This window comes from Nelusetta ayraudi, unplaced genomic scaffold (assembly GCF_046127955.1).
Source record: "Nelusetta ayraudi isolate G7.1 ecotype Tasmania unplaced genomic scaffold, CSIRO-AGI_Nayr_v1 ptg000005l, whole genome shotgun sequence".
Taxonomy (NCBI): Eukaryota; Metazoa; Chordata; class Actinopteri; order Tetraodontiformes; family Monacanthidae; genus Nelusetta; species Nelusetta ayraudi.
This window is the reverse complement of record NW_027466055.1, coordinates 8,224,468-8,242,701: the sequence shown is the minus strand read 5'-3', so window position 1 is coordinate 8,242,701 and position 18,234 is coordinate 8,224,468. Positions and strand designations below refer to the sequence as shown.

The 18,234-nt window shown below is 48.8% G+C and overlaps 2 protein-coding genes across 6 annotated transcripts in view; one reads left to right on the top strand and one right to left on the bottom strand.

Moving 5' to 3' along the window:
* The window catches only part of atp8a1 (ATPase phospholipid transporting 8A1), an 89,857-nt gene extending 77,139 nt beyond the window's left edge, over positions 1 to 12,718 (top strand). For all 5 annotated transcript variants that reach the window (XM_076012094.1, XM_076012103.1, XM_076012089.1 and 2 more), the window contains 4 exons: positions 5,007 to 5,095; positions 5,497 to 5,589; positions 7,494 to 7,585; positions 9,932 to 12,718. In XM_076012094.1, coding sequence (XP_075868209.1) covers positions 5,007 to 5,095; positions 5,497 to 5,589; positions 7,494 to 7,585; positions 9,932 to 10,029 — 372 coding nt within the window. In that variant the 3' untranslated portion in view covers positions 10,030 to 12,718. The remainder of the gene's footprint in view (positions 1 to 5,006; positions 5,096 to 5,496; positions 5,590 to 7,493; positions 7,586 to 9,931) is intronic.
* Positions 12,719 to 13,794: 1,076 nt separating this feature from the next.
* Positions 13,795 to 17,678, bottom strand: shisa3 (shisa family member 3). The gene is made up of 2 exons (XM_076012132.1): positions 17,035 to 17,678; positions 13,795 to 15,361 (listed from the first exon to the last, which is right to left on the bottom strand). Exons 1-2 carry the CDS (start codon positions 17,303 to 17,305, stop codon positions 14,793 to 14,795), a joined length of 840 nt encoding a protein of 279 aa, XP_075868247.1. The 5' UTR covers positions 17,306 to 17,678; the 3' UTR covers positions 13,795 to 14,792.
* Positions 17,679 to 18,234: the final 556 nt, after the last annotated feature.

The following is an 18,234-nucleotide window of genomic DNA, read 5'->3' as shown; positions in this document are numbered from 1 at the left end:
AAACCAATTACACTCCTCACGTGTGAGTTACTGTTGTTCAAGACCTGGCTCATTCTTTTACTATATCAAAGAGGTAGGGGGAAAAAAATCCCCAACTCTTCTAGCTCTTAAAAAGAAACCGGTGAAGGCCAATTATTGACTCATGTTTATCATCACTGCTGTTGACTTTCCTCCCCGCTGGGGAGCTCTGTGGAATCTTAATGCTGGTGTGCTGGGAGGTTCGGTTGAACTCCTGTGCCCAGTCCTGCTCGTCCTCCCCTCAGCTAATGATTGATAAGTGCTGCAAAAGTACAGATCAACGCCTTTAACTTTGCTGCACACACATTCTAAATCAGATGCCTTTATAAAGGCTTTCTTATAGTGTTTTTCACGTCTTGTTGTCTGGTCAAGATGGTTTGGCAGATTTAATACTGCACAGATTCATAGCTGAGCAAAGTCCGATTCTCCTGCTTTGCTACTCCATTTATATTGGTGCACAGAGCAGCCCTCTGACTTTCAGGAAGTGGCCGTTTGAGCATTAGCATCTCTGGGATGCCGTACAGCTGGCTGACGCTCATGAAGGTGGTGTCTTTTTTTCCTCTGTCTTGTTTGCTGAATTCGCGGCACACTTTAGGCCCGTGGGGTAAGTGGCGCAGTTGAGGATTACCTCAATTTACATTGGCCTTTACAAAGGCTGGTTTTATATCAGGTCGGGCGGCTCAGACTGTTTACACTCTCAGGCATAATTAGCCTGGTGCCAGAATCTCCTGAAAATGACGGTAGAATCACGCCATGGCTTTTTTTTTTTTTTTTTTTTTTTGGAATTATTATTTATTTATTTTCTGTCCCTGCATGTTTTACCAGGTAGCGAGACGAACACAACCGCAGTCTGGCCTTCTGAGCAGCGTCCTCTGCTGTCGTTGGCTGCCACGCTAATGGATGTTTCTCTCTCCCCCGAATCTGATTCTCTGTTCAGACGGCCAGCAGTCTGTGTTTGTTTTCGCCTTCGCTGTTATTGTCAGTTGGGAGGCTGTAAAAAGCCAGTGAGACGGTGATTACATAGGGGAGAACAACATTCAGCTGTCTAAACTTTTTTCCCCCCCGTTTAATGAATTTTTAAAGAGAGTGTGCAGCTTGGAGATAAAAATAACGCTGGAGATTTAAATGATAACATGCTTGTAGAGACACTAGCGGGATTATTTAGAAAACTGCAACACAGGTGAAATGGGTACGTGTGACCGCGCTTGGAGAAAATGGAGGTCAGTTTTCAGTCAGTAACTTGGGCACTTCATGGACAGGAAAATAGCCTTTCTGTTGGAGTTGTCGCACTTGGCTGAGTCGCCTTTCAGCATCAATTTTAAGACGACATCTCACGTCTGCGCCGCTATACTGCTCTCTACTGCAACAGCTGGAAAAAAAAAACCCTGCACCCTGACCTTAAACATATAGCACTGAGTAAGAATGAGCTGTGGAGACGAGTCGCTGCTCAGTAATTGTGTGTCTGCCTGCAGTTGTCTTCCTTGTGTGTGTGTGTGTGTGTGTGTGTGTGTGTGTGTGTGTGTGTGTGTGTGTGTGTGTGTGTGTGGCCAGCAATGGGGGTTGTTGCCTTGTGAAAACAGCCCCCCCCCCCCGCCAGCGGACACTACTGTCTGTCCAGCCAGACAAGTTTATTAGTTTGCCCTGGAAATACGGGCCGGCTCCCCGGACCTCTCTCACCCCGTCCGGCTCCCGTGGGTCCCCCCTGGAATGGCCACGTCCACTGGCACGCACCCGCCAAGCCGTCCCAGATGCCCGAAGACAAACATTTGTTGATTTTGAGCGTCTTGATTGCTTTTGGACTGCGGCACTCCGACAACAGATTGAACGCAGCCCGTTTTAGTTTCTTTCTCTCTGTCTCTCGCTTCCTATCTGTCGCTGCTGCGGCTACCGGTACGAGGCGCTTTGCCCCGGGGTCATTTCAAGTATTACCGAATTATGATAAACCCGAAACTCGAGCCCTTAAACAAACGCAATTTGCGGTACACGCAGATATGAAATACTGTTTATGCGTTGGGCTTTTTTAAAGGCCCAAACGGTTTATTTTTCAAGCGTTCTCAACTTTGATTGAATACGCTGCAAATTTGTCCCCGGTTTATTTTCCGAGGGCCGTCCAGACGGCTAAACTGCCCCATTAGAATGCGCCAAACACCGGATGCAAAGGAAAATAATTAAACCGACATGCAACAACAAGTATGTGCGCACACACACACACACACACACACACACACACACACACACACACACACACACACACACACACAAGAAAAGAAAAAAACACTAAACGTTTCCACCAGGGCTGCATGAATTCCAAAAAATTGTCGTGGAGAAAGAAAGAAAAAAATCTTTCGCTTTGCAGCAATTTTCCCTCTTCTCCTGCATTTTCAGCCCTCGGGCGACACAGAGGGCCTCTATTCACCCGTGTCCCTTCAAAAACTGTAAGAAAAATACGTTTTCTTTTTTTATTTTCATTAGGAATTTCCTCGCTCCCGCTCAATGTTTTGTCAGACATCAAAAACAATTTGCAGGTAATGGCGAACAGATTAGCTCATTTGAGCAAACCTGGACACGTTGAGAGTTTCCACGCTGGTGCGCGTGCGTGTCTTAAAGGCCCCGGCCGTGTCGCGTTACAGGAAGAGCACTGTGGAAGGGGCCCGGGCAGTTTAGACAAGTGGCACATTACAATGCAAGGAGTGCGAGTTTTGCACTTTGACACGCAATGACAGATGGCTTCAGTGCAGCGAGCCAAAACAAACAATGTCCGCACACGCAGGAAAAACACGAGAGGTCTCGGCCCCGCCGAGGTGAGCCGCTGATGATACACTCCAAAAACAACCACCCCTCTCAGCCACCGTTTTGTCATTTTTCAAAAAGCCAAGAAGAAAAAAAAATGAAATTGTCCCAGCAGCGTCTGCCGGAAGCGGTCGTGTTAAGTCGATTTAAATTTTGCCTCTGAACTTGAAAAACCATCGAAGACTGCTTCTTTCAGCACGGTGAACCAGGCGAGGCCAGTCCGGGGTCACGTCCGTCTCAATTGCAAATTTACTTGGCTCTTAAACTCGGCACATACTGCACTGAAAAAACAAACAAAAAAAAAAAACATTGGGAATCCAGAGGCTGCCAGCTGTAAGTCAGAAAATATACATATGCTTGATTGTGAACTCTTAATAATCCAACCTTGGAATAATGCCAGAAACACTTAGAGCAAAAATGTCATAAGTGCTTCCGTCCGCGATGACAGACACAGCGGTGACATTTGTCGGTCGGTGTCACTGCGGTCAAGCCAACCAACCAGCAGTTCGACAAAAGCGGTCGAGCCAGAAAGCATTCGATTTCCGCTCTCCCTGTTTACGCCAGGTATTACGGTAATCGTTGAGGTCTTAGAGTCAATACATACAGTCATGGCTTGACCGCAGTTTGGTTTCGGCGTTTATACGGCTATGGCGGTTTCAAACCTATCCACCCTGAGGAGCGTTTTCGAAAATGTGCGGTTTCTGTTTGTGCGGTTTCAGTAAAAAAAAAAAAAAAAAAAAAAAAACACGGACACAAAAAAACAAAAACAAAAACAAAACAAACGCCGGCTTCGTTTGTTTTGGCCGAACCGACAAAGTATTTCTGCGTTTTCCAAGAAACCCGGCTTCGTGTAAACTGGGTCTAAGCGTTGCCTTCGTCCCTGCTAACTGCTCATTTGCATTTGAAAAGTCCGACCCATCAATGCAAAAGCTGCAGCTAACGCCTCCTGTCTGCACTCATTTATCTGCTAATCATCCCTGCGCGAGAAATAAAGCTCCACAGTCATGCGAGTGAGTCTACTCGCCCGAGCTAACACTCTTACAATGACAATGCTGCCGCCGGCATGCTAATGGTAACTAGTCAAATGTTTATTTGCGACGGTGAGGTTTGCTCTGGTTGTTGGCATGCTAATTTAGCATTACATAGTTGACAATTAAATTCTAATTGAGTGAGATTTAATGGGACGACTCAGGCTAATGTGAGCATTAAATTAGCATACATGGAAAAGTGGAGGCTTTGATTGAAGTAAGGCATTGGTCACATGCACAGGAACTAACATCCATAAGTCTGTCAACTGATTGTTATTTTTCAACCAATATTTTATATTTGACTCAGTAACCACGAAGCAGACAAAAAAAAAAAAAACATGTCGATTTTTTTTTTCTTAATTGTGAATTAAGAGGAAAAATACCAGAAGCCCAAGAGAAGATGGAACAATTCAAATGTAATTGATGGAATTTTGTTTATTGTTTTTTTTGGGGGGGGCGGGGGGGCTGGAAATCTTTCTTGCAGTCACTGACAAACGCACTCAAACTCATTTGCATTTTCTCTCATTGGAATCTAACAGACGTGTAATTTCAAAGCCTATCAAACATTCGGCAGCCTTCAGTGGGAAGCAGCTGTAAAGCTTTTGCTCCCGATTGACGTTCGACAAGAGCTCTTGTAAAGTGCCAGACTCTGATCACCTCTCAGGCCCCCCTTCATCGACGCCCCGACCGTCGCATTGTGCCCTTTTAAAAGCCCCTTGGATCGTGTTGCCAGCGTCGGCTGCCGTGCACTGACAGGAGCTCTCGGCGCGGCAAACACTTTGCGTGGCGTCGCCCTGCGTGTGAAACGGACACCGCCGTCCGGGCCGCCTCCTCAACGCCCAGCAGGTAGGAAGAGGCGGAGGAGGACCAAACAAAAACGGCGGTGTCGCTTTAGTCGCGGAGGATTAACCTCCCGTGTTTTTTGAGGAAGTCATCCGGTCTCATCTTCCCCGTTTCATTCCCACAATCCCCCTGTTTGTTTTGGGTGGCCTTTGTCATTCGTGTGTTTCTCAGTAATGAGAGAGCGACGGCAGCTATTTATCAGCCGTTTCTCCTTTTGAAGAAGACGCTGTTCTCTTTTTTCCCCCCATCTGAGCTGTTTTGTGAAACTCTATTGTCTATACTAAGTGTATGTCTGTGTGTGTGTGTGTGTGTGTGTGTGTGTGACAGGCGGAAATGATGTTCAGCTCGGGCGTCTTCTGGATGGGCCTGGTCTTCATCCCGATCACCTCGCTGGTGTTTGACGTGGCCTACAAAGTGTGAGTCTCCGCTGTGCTCTCCCCCGCCCATCATCACTCCCCAGCGCACGTCTGATACAGGAAATGCCTCCAGGATCTCTCGTATCTTCTCGCGGAATTCCTGCCTGAGCCTCCGTATGGAGCGTTCAAAGGGAAGACCAAAAGCTTATAGATTCCCCCACCACCACCACCCCAAATGCTCCATCGGGAGTATTCTTTGCTCCAGGGGTGGGGTGGTGATGGTGGTGGTTTAGGGGGCGGGGGGCTCTGGCTGACATCAGCCAGCGCCGAGATCCGGGGCGTCAGGGCCAATTTCCGAAGCTCCAAGTTGAGGGTCACGTTTTTTTGGGGGAGGTTGTGTTTTTCGACGTTAACCCTTCTCAAAGGTTCCTGCCACGTTGACGCAAGTGTTGTTTTTGCAGGGTGAAGAGGGTGTGCTTCAAGACTCTGGTGGACGAGGTGCAGGAGCTGGAGGCTTTGTCCAAAGACCCGGGAGCGGTGGTGCACGGAAAGAGGTACAGAGGCCCACTCATCCATCCACCAGCTAGTTTGGATTAAAGGAATCCAATAACCTCATTAAAATTACAGCTGCACGGTGGAAACCTTGACATGGTTGAGCGGCAAGAACAAAAAGTTTTGCCCAAGAATTGAGCAAAAGAAAACTGTGTGACGTCACGTCCTCCTTATCTTGTTTGTCTGTTACGAGCACACAGAAGGTTTAACTTTATTGTTTTTTTTTTTAAGATGCAACTGTCAGTTACGGTTCAGCAGGAGTTTACATGACTTCACTCTAAGCAGTTGCCTTGTTTATCGTTCCCGCAGTCGTCATGGTGGCATGTGGGCTCCGCCGTCTCACACAGATAAAAGAGCGAACGCTGCGTTGTTTTTACATCGAGTTGTTCTCGACGTTTCCAGTGATGGGCGCGTGCGAAGGTGGAGCGGCGTCTTTCTCCCGGACGTTAAAGCGCCTCGCTGCATCTAATTATTATCACATGGCTGTAAACACCCAGGACTATTTTGTCCTGATCTTGGCTGTAGTTGAATACTACACCAATTAGAAAAGAAAAAAAAAACTCCTTAAAATGCCTCCAGACCACCTCACAGAGAGAATCATCTGGGGAGAACGAGTAAAAAGACTCCCAAATCCCCCACAATTTCACGGATGATTCCGCTGCCAAGCGCGTTCCTGCGTGGAATCGACGAAAGCTTAAAATTGCCGCGCAATTGCAGAGGTCCCACTGTAATGTAAAGCAATCACGTCGAAAAGGCTACATGTCCGCCCCCCGCCCTTTCCTACATGTGTGTGTGCTTCCCCCTCCTGCAAAACAGTGAAAGTCTCGCTCTGGACCAACAGGGCTCCGATATTAAAGCCATTTATAACCGAGCCGAGGGTGTATTAGTCCAAGCAGGTCAGCCGGACTCTGCGGGCTCTGAGGCCTGCAGCAGTCATCAGCAGCCAGGGAGGAGATCAGTGTGAGATCTCCTGCTGACTGAAAGTGATCCCTCCACCGCTGCACACACACACACACACACACACACACACACACACACACACCTGGACAGAAACAAACATCACGTAGCCCCCACCCCCCGACCCCCTCCTCCCTCCATTCCTCCACCCCTTCCCTTTGCCGTGCACATAAAGACATTCTTGTGTGTCCAGATACGTTTGAACAGAAATGGCATGCGGCCAACATACCGTCTCGTATACTTCGCCCGCGCACACGCAAGAGTTTAAAGGCCCGGCCGCGTAACATGGCCGAGGGTCTGCTGGCGTGCAACACGAGAGGAAGAACACGTGTGTTTTCGGCAAAATAAAGACGCTGAGAGTAAATCACTCGCAGTTTAGAGGCCTTTTACATTCAGATACTTTTCAATCTTTTGCTTGTATGGACGCGGCCCTTAACGTATCACATGTGCAGCGGCTCAGAACGTGGATGTTGTAGTCGGTGTTTATCGCAGCTGGTGAAAGGAAGATGTAAGATCAAGTAGAACATCAGAAAAGAAAGATTAATATTGTTTGCAGCGTGTTTTATGACCATTAGAACCCATTAGATGTTCGACAAACTTGGTAGGTATTGGTTGAATTTCAAAACTGAAATTCCACCTTTAAATGGAGGAATTTACTGATGATGCACTCGGCTCCGAGCTTCCGACACAGTGCGGTTGTCAGCCGGCTTTCGCTCAGTACCTTGCAGCAGCGGTTTGCAGGGGTTTGCAGGTCCGTACTCTCTGTCGGCGCCCCTGACCTGGACTTGATGCTCGACTCATTAAACCTTCCTGCTGCGCCCAGCGAGCCGCTAACTGCCATCTTTTCTCTTCTCTTCTCTTCTCTTCTCTTCTCTTCTCTTCTCTTCTCTTCTCTTCTCTTCTCTTCTCTTCTCTTCTCTTCTCTCTCTCTCCCTGCCTGTGTGCTCAGCTTGACAGAGAGAGCCCAGCTCCTGAAGAACGTCTTCAAGAAGAGCACCGTCAACCTCTACCGCTCCGAGTCCATGCAGCAGAACCTGCTCCGTAAGAGACGCCCCTTTGTCTTCTGTGTGTCCGTCTGTCTCGCGTGTCCTCCTCTCCCCTCCACTGGCCGGTGGACTTCCACTTAATCCGCAGTGGATTTATCTTCTCCCAAATGTTCTCCCCGCTCCGGTGGAGGGGGGAGGGTGGGAAGTACGGGGCGCCATGATTCCTCCGTCCTGACACATGCGCATCTGTTAAACACCTCCAGGGGATCCCGTCCTCCGTCACCAGGGGAGTTCACCAACATTTAGCTCGTCCTGCGCCTCGTCATAAATAACCCGCGGCGGCCGCATTCAGGAAACGCCGCGCACCGCTTAACCGAGACCCCGGGAGTCTCCGCCGGCACAGCGCGCTCCGTAAATCACGCCCCGAAAGACGTGCGGCTACGAGCTGCGAGATGAGGGATTTTCAGTGTGACGCGAGTCCCGAGACGTGATTGCAGTCCGTCCGTAGCGCAGCGTATCGGATCGCACTCCTGTTTTTTTTCCATGGAGGGAATTTGGAACGAGGCAAGAATGTTTTGCGGCCAATTTTCTTGATTCTTTTGCGCGTGATTTAAGGAAAATTACATCAAAGAGTTGTTATTTGAACAGCACAGTTCTTGGCAGTGTTGCAGTTTGAGATATTTTTCTTGTTTGAGCAACAGTCGGGTGACAAATACTGGTGCTTTTTTAAAATAAAAAACAACTAATTATTAATGCTTAATGTGTTTACTGCGATAAAAGAAAATCAGCCACTGTTTAACATACACATTTATAAAAACATTTATAAAAAAATCTCTCTGAAAACAGCAAATGTCGTCTTGAAACGTCCTGAAAGTGTTTTTGTGACCAACATAAAATACTGGCAAAATAATTGCACAAAGTCCTGAAACATATGTATATGTATGTGTGTGTGTTTACTCTTGGCCAGCTGATGGCTTATCAAACGATTCTTGTTGCTGCAGCTGCTGGCGCTCGCAGCCATGCTGTGAAGCCCAGTTACCTGAGAAACACACGGCGATGAAAAAGATTAAAAATAACAATAAAAAAAAACAAAAAGCCCAAGGGCCTTCAGCACCGACGCGAAGGCACGAAGCCGCAGAAAAATTGAAATACTTTAAGCGAAGCGTCTCGGAATTGTTCATAACTTGATTACCCGTGCGTGCGCGTTCCAACTTTCCATCAGCACCTGAAGGTTGTGGGACGAGCCGGCGTTCCAGCAAAGCGTCTGGCAGCCGCAGCCGTAATTCTTCCTGCGGTGTGGCCTGAAATATCACGTGCAGGCCGGATTAGAACAAGCAGGCGGCGAAGGCCGTTAAACGAGGGGGAAGGGAGACAAAAACAAGAGTTGCTTTCATGTGAACAGCAGAATGCAGGTGTTCCAAAAACTCCCTCTCCCTCTTTGTTTTTTTTTGTTTTGGTTTGGTTTGATTTTCATTCTGCTCTCTTTTCATTTTCTCTCTTGTGTTTCTGTGTTTTCTGTCTGATCAGTTTGTTTTTTTTGTTTGTCTCATAGGTGGGGATGAGACCGTTGTTCTGTGATACCTTTTCTTTTTTTCCTCCTTCTCCATCATCTTCTTTTTTTTTTTTTTTAAATATCATGACTCAAACCTCGACCCTGCCCGACCTGTAGCCCCGCCCACCCCACCCGGTTAAAGCGCCGCCCCTCTCCTCCGTCCTGCTGCGCCGACTTCCTCGCCCTCCCTCCCTCTCACGTGTTGCTGAACTTGAAGCTTCAGGTCGAGCGATGAAACGATGAAAATGATGAAAATGTTTCACTGTTATCCCCCCCTTCCCGCTCCCCCCGCCCTCCTCACAATGCGCTCATCTCAGGGGGGTCCTTTGAACTTCCCCGCTGGCCTCCGGGTACTGAGCGGGTCATTTAACGCCGGAAGGTGAGTCAGGGGTCAAAGGTCAGAACGAGACACCCCGTAGGCAGGTTTTAGGAGGTAGATCACAGAGCTGCTGTCAGACTGCTGGCTAGAAGTTGTTGAACCAGCTGGGATCGTTGTTGGTGGTATTTTTTTAAAACATCATTATTAGTGCGTGATTGTTTTTCGAGGCAGTGGTGCCGCCACTTGGGAAACGTGCTCGTTAGCTGTTAGCTAATCGACTGAGAGGGTCACCTGCAAAGCAGCACGGCAAAATGCACCACTCGTGTTGGGTCGTCAGGGCTCCTGAATCTCAGTCAGACCATATTTCCCAAGGTGTCGACCACATTGCTTTAGATTCCCATGAATAGTTAATATCGTGATTCAGTTCCTTCGGTTAGTCACTTTTTGTCCCCCCCCCCCCTTTGCGATCGCTACATGTTACTCCCCGAATCTCTGTGAATTTGACTTTGACTCCTCCCATCTCCACCCAGACGGCTACGCCTTTTCCCAAGACGAGAACGGGGTGGTGTCCCAGTCCGAGGTCATCCGAGCTTACGACACCACCAAGCAGAGGACCCACGAGTGGTGAGCCGCCGGCCAATCAGGAGCTCCCGCAGCCGCCGCCAACCTCTGCCCGGCGACATTTTAGGAGCTTAACGGGACGGAAGATGAGGAGTTTGAACGAGTGCCTCCAGCATCGGCTGGAACTCTGGACCCTGGGTGGGAAGGTGTGGGAGTGGGGGGGGTGGGTTGACGAAAAAAGAATAAAATAAAAGGGACAGACGGAGAGCGACGGCGAGTTTTCAAAGGGAGCAAAAACAAAGCAAGGTGTCGGCTGTCGGCCGCGGTTGTGTCTCCAACAGATACGACGAGCGGTCGGCGTTCCTCAAGCCCCCCCTTTGTTCCCGCTCAGCTTGTCGGGGTTCCCCCATCCTCCCCCCCCCTCTCCCCCCATCCACTTCCCCCTCCCCCCCCCACCGACACCGACTCATTTAGAATCGAAGCCGACCGCCGTAGAGGTTCAAAACACTTGACGATGACAACGATTCCCTCCTTTTCTCTCTCTCCCAAGAGAGGACGTGATTGCCAAAGAGCAGTCGTGTATACAATCTACCACGTTACTAGTGAATTGGGATGGTGTGAAAACCAAATGCGACTGCACTCCAGCACTAAACGGACCACCTCCGAGCAGACGTTTGTAATATTTATTTATTTTTCGCCCCCTTCTTTTGCACTGGACGACGCATCTGTTGTGCGACACTTGCCTCTGCCCCGGTTTGTTTTGGTGTACACGTTTTTTTTTTTTCTTCCTGTTTTTGTAGATATCTTCTTTGCTTTCCTTTCTTCAGCTGCAAGTGGTCACCTCCTGTCTAGCGCCCCGACCCCAACAGGAAGTGTCGCCCCTGTCCGACCGCTGCGCTCCTTCTCCTCACTCCCGTCTCGACGAATCACAAAGGTGCCTACGTTAAAACCTTTCCCACGCAGAAAAAAAAAGACAAAAAGTAGTTCAGCGCGCCAGCTTAGACCCTCTGCACCGCAAACACACCTGCTAAAGATACAAAAACACGGACTCTCCCACCCCCAACTCCCTGCCCCGGTACCGTGTCGACCCTGCCGAGTGCCTTGCGGCACTCAGATCAGTTCCCGCGGACGCCTGCGGGAGGCGCTCCGGCGGTCTTCTTGAAGGTTGCAGCGACGATGGTGTTTCCCTAACGACGGAGCTGCGTCTCCGTCTGACATAAGTGCCATTAGCTGAAGGGGGAGAGCGAAACGTTAGCCAGGAAGGCTCCTCGACAAAAATCCAAGCTCCCCTTGTCCCGATAGTTATTTTGTGGATTTGTATTTTTATATTGAAGACGTTTGACTTTTGCATCGACCGGCTTTGTAACGAACTGTCTGTAAACCATTCTGTTCCTTCTTCTTCTTCTTCGTCTTCTTCTTCTTCTTCTTCTTCTTCTTCCTCTTCTACTACTGATGAAACTGGCGAGGCAGGATAGGGTCCGACGAGGAGAAGTCAGCTTTTCTTAAGTGTCTTGTTCTTATTAATATTAATGTTGTTACGGCTTGATTTTATTTATATTTGACTAGTTCACGTATGTGTGTGTGTGTGTGTGTGTGTGTGTGTGTGTGTGTGTGTGTGTGTGTGTGTGTGTGTGTGTGTGTGTGTGTGTTTGCTTTCTTCTCCCCATGGGAGATCAGATTTCTGATGTGTGTGTGTGAGAGAGTGAGAGAGATTGTCAGTTTATTGCCTGCATGTGCATGTGAGTGTATGAGTGTGAGTCACGTCTACTGTGGAAAAGTCTGTACTGTACGCACTGCATGTCTGTGTCCCCCGTGTGAGATGCTGTGTGTGTGTGTGTGTGTGTGTGTGTGTGTGTGTGTGTGTGTGTGTGTGTGTGTGTGTGTGTGTGTGTGTGTGTGTGTGTGTGTGTGTGTGTGTGAATGAAGCGAAGCTTGCTCCAGTTGTCCGTATGCACGACTCCAGGTATATCTACAGTGAACTACTGTGTGCTGATGCATGGCCCTTGTAGGAGAGTGTGTGCGGGTGTGTATGTGTGAGTCTGTATGTGTGTGTGTGTGTGCCGGCCAGACTCTGCCGGCCGCGTGCGAGTGTGTGATGCTCGGCTCGCTTCGACAGGAGATGTTGCACTAAGCACTCGATGTACCTTTTTTCTGGTGGTTTCACACTCTGATTTATCTTCAGTGTAAAACGATTGTTTCCTCATGCGACGCACCTCTCGGCTTTGCGACAGGGAAAAAAAAAAAACATATACCCTTTCCCGTCTCCCTCGGGTTGGTTTAGATTTTTTTTTTTTTTTTTTTTTTTTTCCTTCTCGCTTCAAGCCGGTTCACATCTCGTCGGGAGTTTCTTTCTCAAAGCGCTGAATGTGGATGTCGTTGTCGTTGTCGTCGCCGTCGTGGAAAAAGGCTCCGAACTGTTGCTTTTCTTTTCTCCGGGAAAAACATTAATCACACGTCGCCGTCTGTGAACGTCGTGGGCTGCATGAATGGATAAACACAACGCTAAAATGTAAAACTGTGCTACTTTGATTCAAGTGTTGACCACTTTGGCAAGACCAGTAACAACAACAACAACAACAACAACAACAAAAAAAGGAATATTTGCACCTTTTAACTTTTACTTTTTCGATACTCGTTTCTTCTTCTGCGTCATTTTGTTCGATGATTGTTCTGCATGTTGGGACTGCAAAACTTCTAAGTGTTGTCTTTTACTGCCATGAAGGACTACAGAAATAAACTTCACAGTCATGGAGGAACATTTGTCCTGTGCTCTTTGTGTCTTTGCAACGCCGCCGCAGGACGGCGAACCGGGCCTAACGCAGCCTAAACAGGAAGAGGCGGTGGCGGTGCGAGGCGGATGCCGGACAAACAAGACGATGATGAGGAGGTCTGGAAATGTTATGATTGGAGGGGTTTGTTTTCCAGCTCCTGGACATAATTTGCGATATCAACAAGAGTTCAAACGCTGTAAATCCAACGTCCGGCCTCCTCGAGTCCGGCTGAGAAACTCGCACGCCAAGGACGCCTTCAAGGCCCTGCAGTTTAGCTGGGAAAAGAAAGCGCTCTTTACGTTGGCCTCAATGTTTCTCGAGAACAACTGAGACAGGTGTGAATTTAGTGCTTTTAATTTGTCTTTCGTCCTCTGGTTTTCTCACCCAGAAGACCCAGATGAGAGATATTTAATACGGCCTGGATCCATGTGCGGAGAGGCTCTTTAAATTTTTATGACAAGCGTGAGCCGTCCGGATGAGAAATAATCAGGATTCCTGCCTTTGCCAAGTTCTGGGAAGAAACAAAAAAGTGGATCTCCCCCCCTCCTCCTCCTCCCAAAACCTGGCAAAGACATTGAAGATAAAAGCAAGACTTAGGACATGTCATAAAATCTGTGTTCACAACTCGTATTTTTCTTTTATTAGCAGAGCGCTGCATGTGAACACGAAATACTGCAAACTCAATAAGAAAGAAAACCTGACCTGGAAAAAAAAGACCTGAGTGGAACCAGCGGGATCCCGGGATCTATCAGCTGGACGCAGCAGCATGCGGGCTGCGTTCCGCCCGGCAACAGCACGTCTCTTTGTGCAGCTCCGCTGCCGTACCTGCCGCTGCAACCGAAAACCTCTGCTGCTTCGCTGAGTTGTTTTTAACACTGTGACCATGGCACGCTCGTTGAACACTGACAATGACGGATCTCAACGCTGAATTCCTGCTGTGAAGTCTGGCGCAGGAGTGAGCGACAGGTAGGCCGGCCGCAGCGCCGGCGAGGCCGCTCCGGTTTCCTCTTCCTCTTACTGATGGCGACGCTCCTTTCACAGATCCTGCCCTTTTTTCCTTCCCCCTTTTTGTTTTATATTCACACTCAAATGTCGGAAGAATGTAATATCAAAGGCCCCTTATGGCTCCAGGCTGGCGTAGTCTCGCTTGATTTATTATCTCAATGGCTTCTAATCTCCAGGAAACTGCATATTTAGCCCTCTGTTTGCAGCCTCCTGCTAAAACCATGTAATCTTTTTTTCCCCCTTATGGCTAAAACAGATGCTTTGTCAGAACTTCCACGTTTTGGTATCTGTATGGGAACTGAGCCCTTTGTGACATCACAGGGGGGCCACTTTACAGAATGACATCCATGGTGAGTTCACTGACGGTCCAGAGACACATTATTGTTAGAAAACGCGATTTTGCACGATATGGTAATTTTTTCAAGATGACTGTAGCTATTTTTAAAGACAGTTTTAAGGCAGTAGAACCTTGGCGGACTGAAATACTAGCAGCATTAAGTTTGCATGTTTTGGGGCCTTTAAAGCGCTTTAACGTCACGAGCCAGAAGTCTGAAGGGTGAAAGCTGCTGAACTGCCATATAGATATAGAAAAAAAAAACCCAACTCTCAGTTACACAGATGACTGTCAGAAAAGTTTGATTTTCACCAGTTTCATTTTTCACATGCATCAGTGCGACAAACATTATCGAGACAACATTTTATTCGCTGGTAAAATAAAGGAATCCAGACGACAGCTTGGAAAAGTTCACACCGTTCCCCCTCCGCCCCCCTCTCTCCTTCATCTCGGCCGCGAGGTCTCAGAGGATTGTCACATACACAACCCCCCCGCCCCCGCCGGTCCTGCGTGAGGTCCGTTCCCGCTCAAAGTGCACAGTATTCCGAGCTGTTCTGCCTCCGCCGAGTCCCGAGATGCGTGAGGGGGGGGAAATAAGACGCCTGGAGGCCCCGAGGACCCTCGGCCAGCTGTGCTGCAGTCCGTCCGTCCTTCCACATCATCCACCGTGTCAAAATGGTGTAATCCCTCTATTCCCACCCCGCCCTCCCCTCCACTGTGTCAGCTCTGTCCGAAGTCGGCGAAGCCCTTGGCGGCCGTGAAGGCGTCGGGCTGCAGGGGGAAGAAGTACTGCTGGGGCAGCAGGAAGCCGCCGCCGCCGTTGCTCTGGGGCGGCTGGTGGAGCTGCAGCTGGGCGTGGTGGGAGGGGTGCTGCAAGCCCCCGGACATGGGCGCCGCCGGGGGGGACGTGTAGGGGGGCGGAGGAAGAGTCTGAGGGGCCTGGGTGGGAGTGGAGGCCGAGGAGGAGATGGCGGCCGACACCAGGTGCTGCTGCGGCTGCTGCTGACCCCCCAGCGAGAACCTCCGCATGGAGCTGCCTCCGCCGGCCGAGCTGGAGCTGGTGGTGGCCGTGCTGGACTGGCGCGACGGGGCCCGCAGGCTGGGCGGGGCGGCGGTGAGGATCATGGGGATGGTCTCACCCTGGCAGCTGCGCAGGGAGAAGCGGATGGGCTGCTGGGTGGGCTGCTTGGGCCGCAGGCAGGTGCAGCAGTAGACGGCCACCAGGGAGCCCACCACCACGAAGGCCACGAAGATGCTGCCCACCATCAGGAAGGGCACGTAGACCGGCTCTGGAGCGCAAGGAGGAGGAGGAGACGGGGTGAGGATGAGTCGGCAGCTTGTTCACTGGGTCTCAATCTAAGAATTCTCATTCACTGTTTTTGTTTCTTTAACAGAAAACAGAAAAATCAAATTTTTCTCAAAAGAAGGTTGTCGACTTAGAAAGTTTTGGAATGAGGCTAAAACAAGGTGGTTGCAGAGGGCAGGAGGGGTGTGTGGTGCCTATACTAGGTATCAGTGCACTTTGTGACATCCCCCCTCAAAACATTGTGTTTTGCACTTCCTGACAAGTGGTGGAAGAAGTAAAAGTTGGAATTTTCTCGCTTCTGGTGACGTTAGTAAAAAAAACAAAACTCTGAACCCCTTTACTAGTATCACAAGAACTTTTTTCTTTTAAACTTCCATAGAAACAATTAAATTCTGCAAAAAAAAAAAAGTCAAAACCCCACAGTGAGTTTCAGGTTCAGCAAAACACTTTTACTATTTATTGAGCTACAATAAAGAATCCATTATGAAGCTTTTCCAATGAACACGTCATTATGTTTGAATGTGCGTGCGGCTGGCGTGTTTTTTTTTTGTTTTGTTTTTTTTGTTACACCGTTGTGTTGTTATTAACAAATCTTAATCAACGCATTCCTGCTTGGAAACACAACCAGTTCAGGTTACTGATAAAGGCCCTGCACTCACCGGGAGAAAGGAGAAGAGAAAAAAAATCAGCCAGTGTTTATTTATTTTGAGGGGGAGGAGGAGGGGAGGAGGAAATTGCAAGCTTACAGTCGATTCAATGGAGGTTTCACGGCTGATATGTTGGGGAAATTTAAAGAAAACTGATTTAGGGAAGACTTAAAGCGAACTATTGTGACAGCTCTCACTGCTCACTGTTACTGCACGGAGCACTTTGAGTCTGTTAAATGTTTATGGAAGCCAACGGGAGGAGGAGGCGTGGGGCTGGGGGGTGAACGGTCCTGGGCCCCATAATGTTGCGATTACTTTGGTTGGCAGCTGGGAGCTTTAGCTTTGGCACCACAAGCTAGCGTGTTTGTGTGTGAAAGCTTTTGGTTTATGCTTTTTAAGAAGCTGCAGGTTTTAGAATAAACAATCAAAAGGGGAGCTGTAAAAAAATAAAAAGAGAGAGAGAGAGAGAGAGAGAGAGAGAGAGAGAGAGAAGTGACGTTTTCCTTCAGGCTTTAGATGCTGTTGGCAGTGTGCAGCGCAGACCAGGTGCAAGCTGGACGCAAACACATGAGGAAAATTATCCAGAACGAATTCCAGATTAAAGGCATTTACGGGAAAATAGCATGAAAAGACATCTTAAAAAAAAAAAAAATGATAAAAGGCCCTTTGCATTTAAATGCAGGCCTAACATTCAGATCAGGCTTTGAGTGTTTGCACCAGTGATTCCACAAGCAGGAGTTTAGACAGCAGCTTGTTTGCTCGTAAATCAACTAAAACAACTGCAGCTTTAAAATCTGTCCTGCCCTGGTGTAGCAGGTTAAGAGGTCACTATAGTAACCAAACTGAATAAACCAGGAATTTGTGAAGATTGTGTAATTCATCTCGTATTCCGCCTTTTTTTTTTTTTAAATGCCTTATTTCTCGGTCTTGGTCCAACTTTAATTGGCGGATGTCCCGAGCATTCTAGATCTCCTCCAAGTCCTGCTGTGACGCGGACACACAAACTTACGCGCTGCGAACTCGGTGTTTTCCACCTCCCGGTCGTTGGTGCAGCTGCCCTGGTCGAGGCGCGCGTCCACGGCGGCGCAGCAGTAGCGCAGCGCGCACGAGCCGCAGCACACGGTGGCCTCCGTGGTGTCAAAATCCTCGGGACACTGGAAGCCATCGTGGTAGTTCCCGTTGGAGTCGAGCCAGCCGTGGCAGTACTCGCCCTGCGCGTCCGAGATGCGCAGGTTCCAGGTGAGGTATCCGAGCAGCAGGCAGCTCAGCAGACGCACCATCCCGGCGAGCCGCAGCGCTCCACGCCGGACGGCGTCCCCGGAGTGCGTGCGTCACTCACTCACTGCTGCTCGCTCTTCATGTGGGACGGCTCAGACGCGCACATTCGCGGGCTTCATTGATTAAAAAAAAAAAAAAACAACAACAACAACAACCTGCAAAGTAAAGTTGCGCGCCGTCCAAACCCAGTCTAGGTGTGCCAAGCGCGTGAAAGAATCCCAGTACAAATTATTATTCTGAAAGTTATTTTTGACGTATCTCTTCCCCAACACGTCTCATCCATCCAGCTGCGGTGAAGCGATCCTCCACCGGCTCCTCTGCTCATCCCTGGCCGGCTGGTGCGAGTTAGTGCAGCCTCCTCGGCGCAGCCTCGCCGCTTTTTGTGGCTGAGGGTTCCCTCCGCGCTGACGTACGTGCGCGCTCACGAGGGGGAGGCGTCGATGCCACCCTAAACAACGCGCACAGCTGATCTTAATCTGTGGGGTGACTGTGAGACCGCAGGACTTGATTTGTACGGGGATTTATTTTCCTGACGAACTAAATCCAAATATTTTTTAAGGACATGTTAGATTTTCCAGCGCCAGTTGGTACTTCTAGTCAATGGATTTTATTTTAATCAAATTCAGAAGCTTTGCTTCCACTGGCAACTTTAATACAGTGTAAAACTCTTCTCTCAATAATATCAGTCTTTCTATGACATCTAAATGATGTATTTGAAACCCAGGAATGGACAGAAATGGGGATGATTTCGATGATTTTTCCTCATTTTGGCAAATACAATTAAATACACTGGTGTGATGCATCAATTATTTAATACTTCTTTTGCATCAACTTGCAGACTCTTTCCCAGTAAGTATCAGTGTATAAACTGCAAATCAGATTTGAAATCTATAGAAGTAAATACTGCTGTGACGTAAACACCCAGTATGCA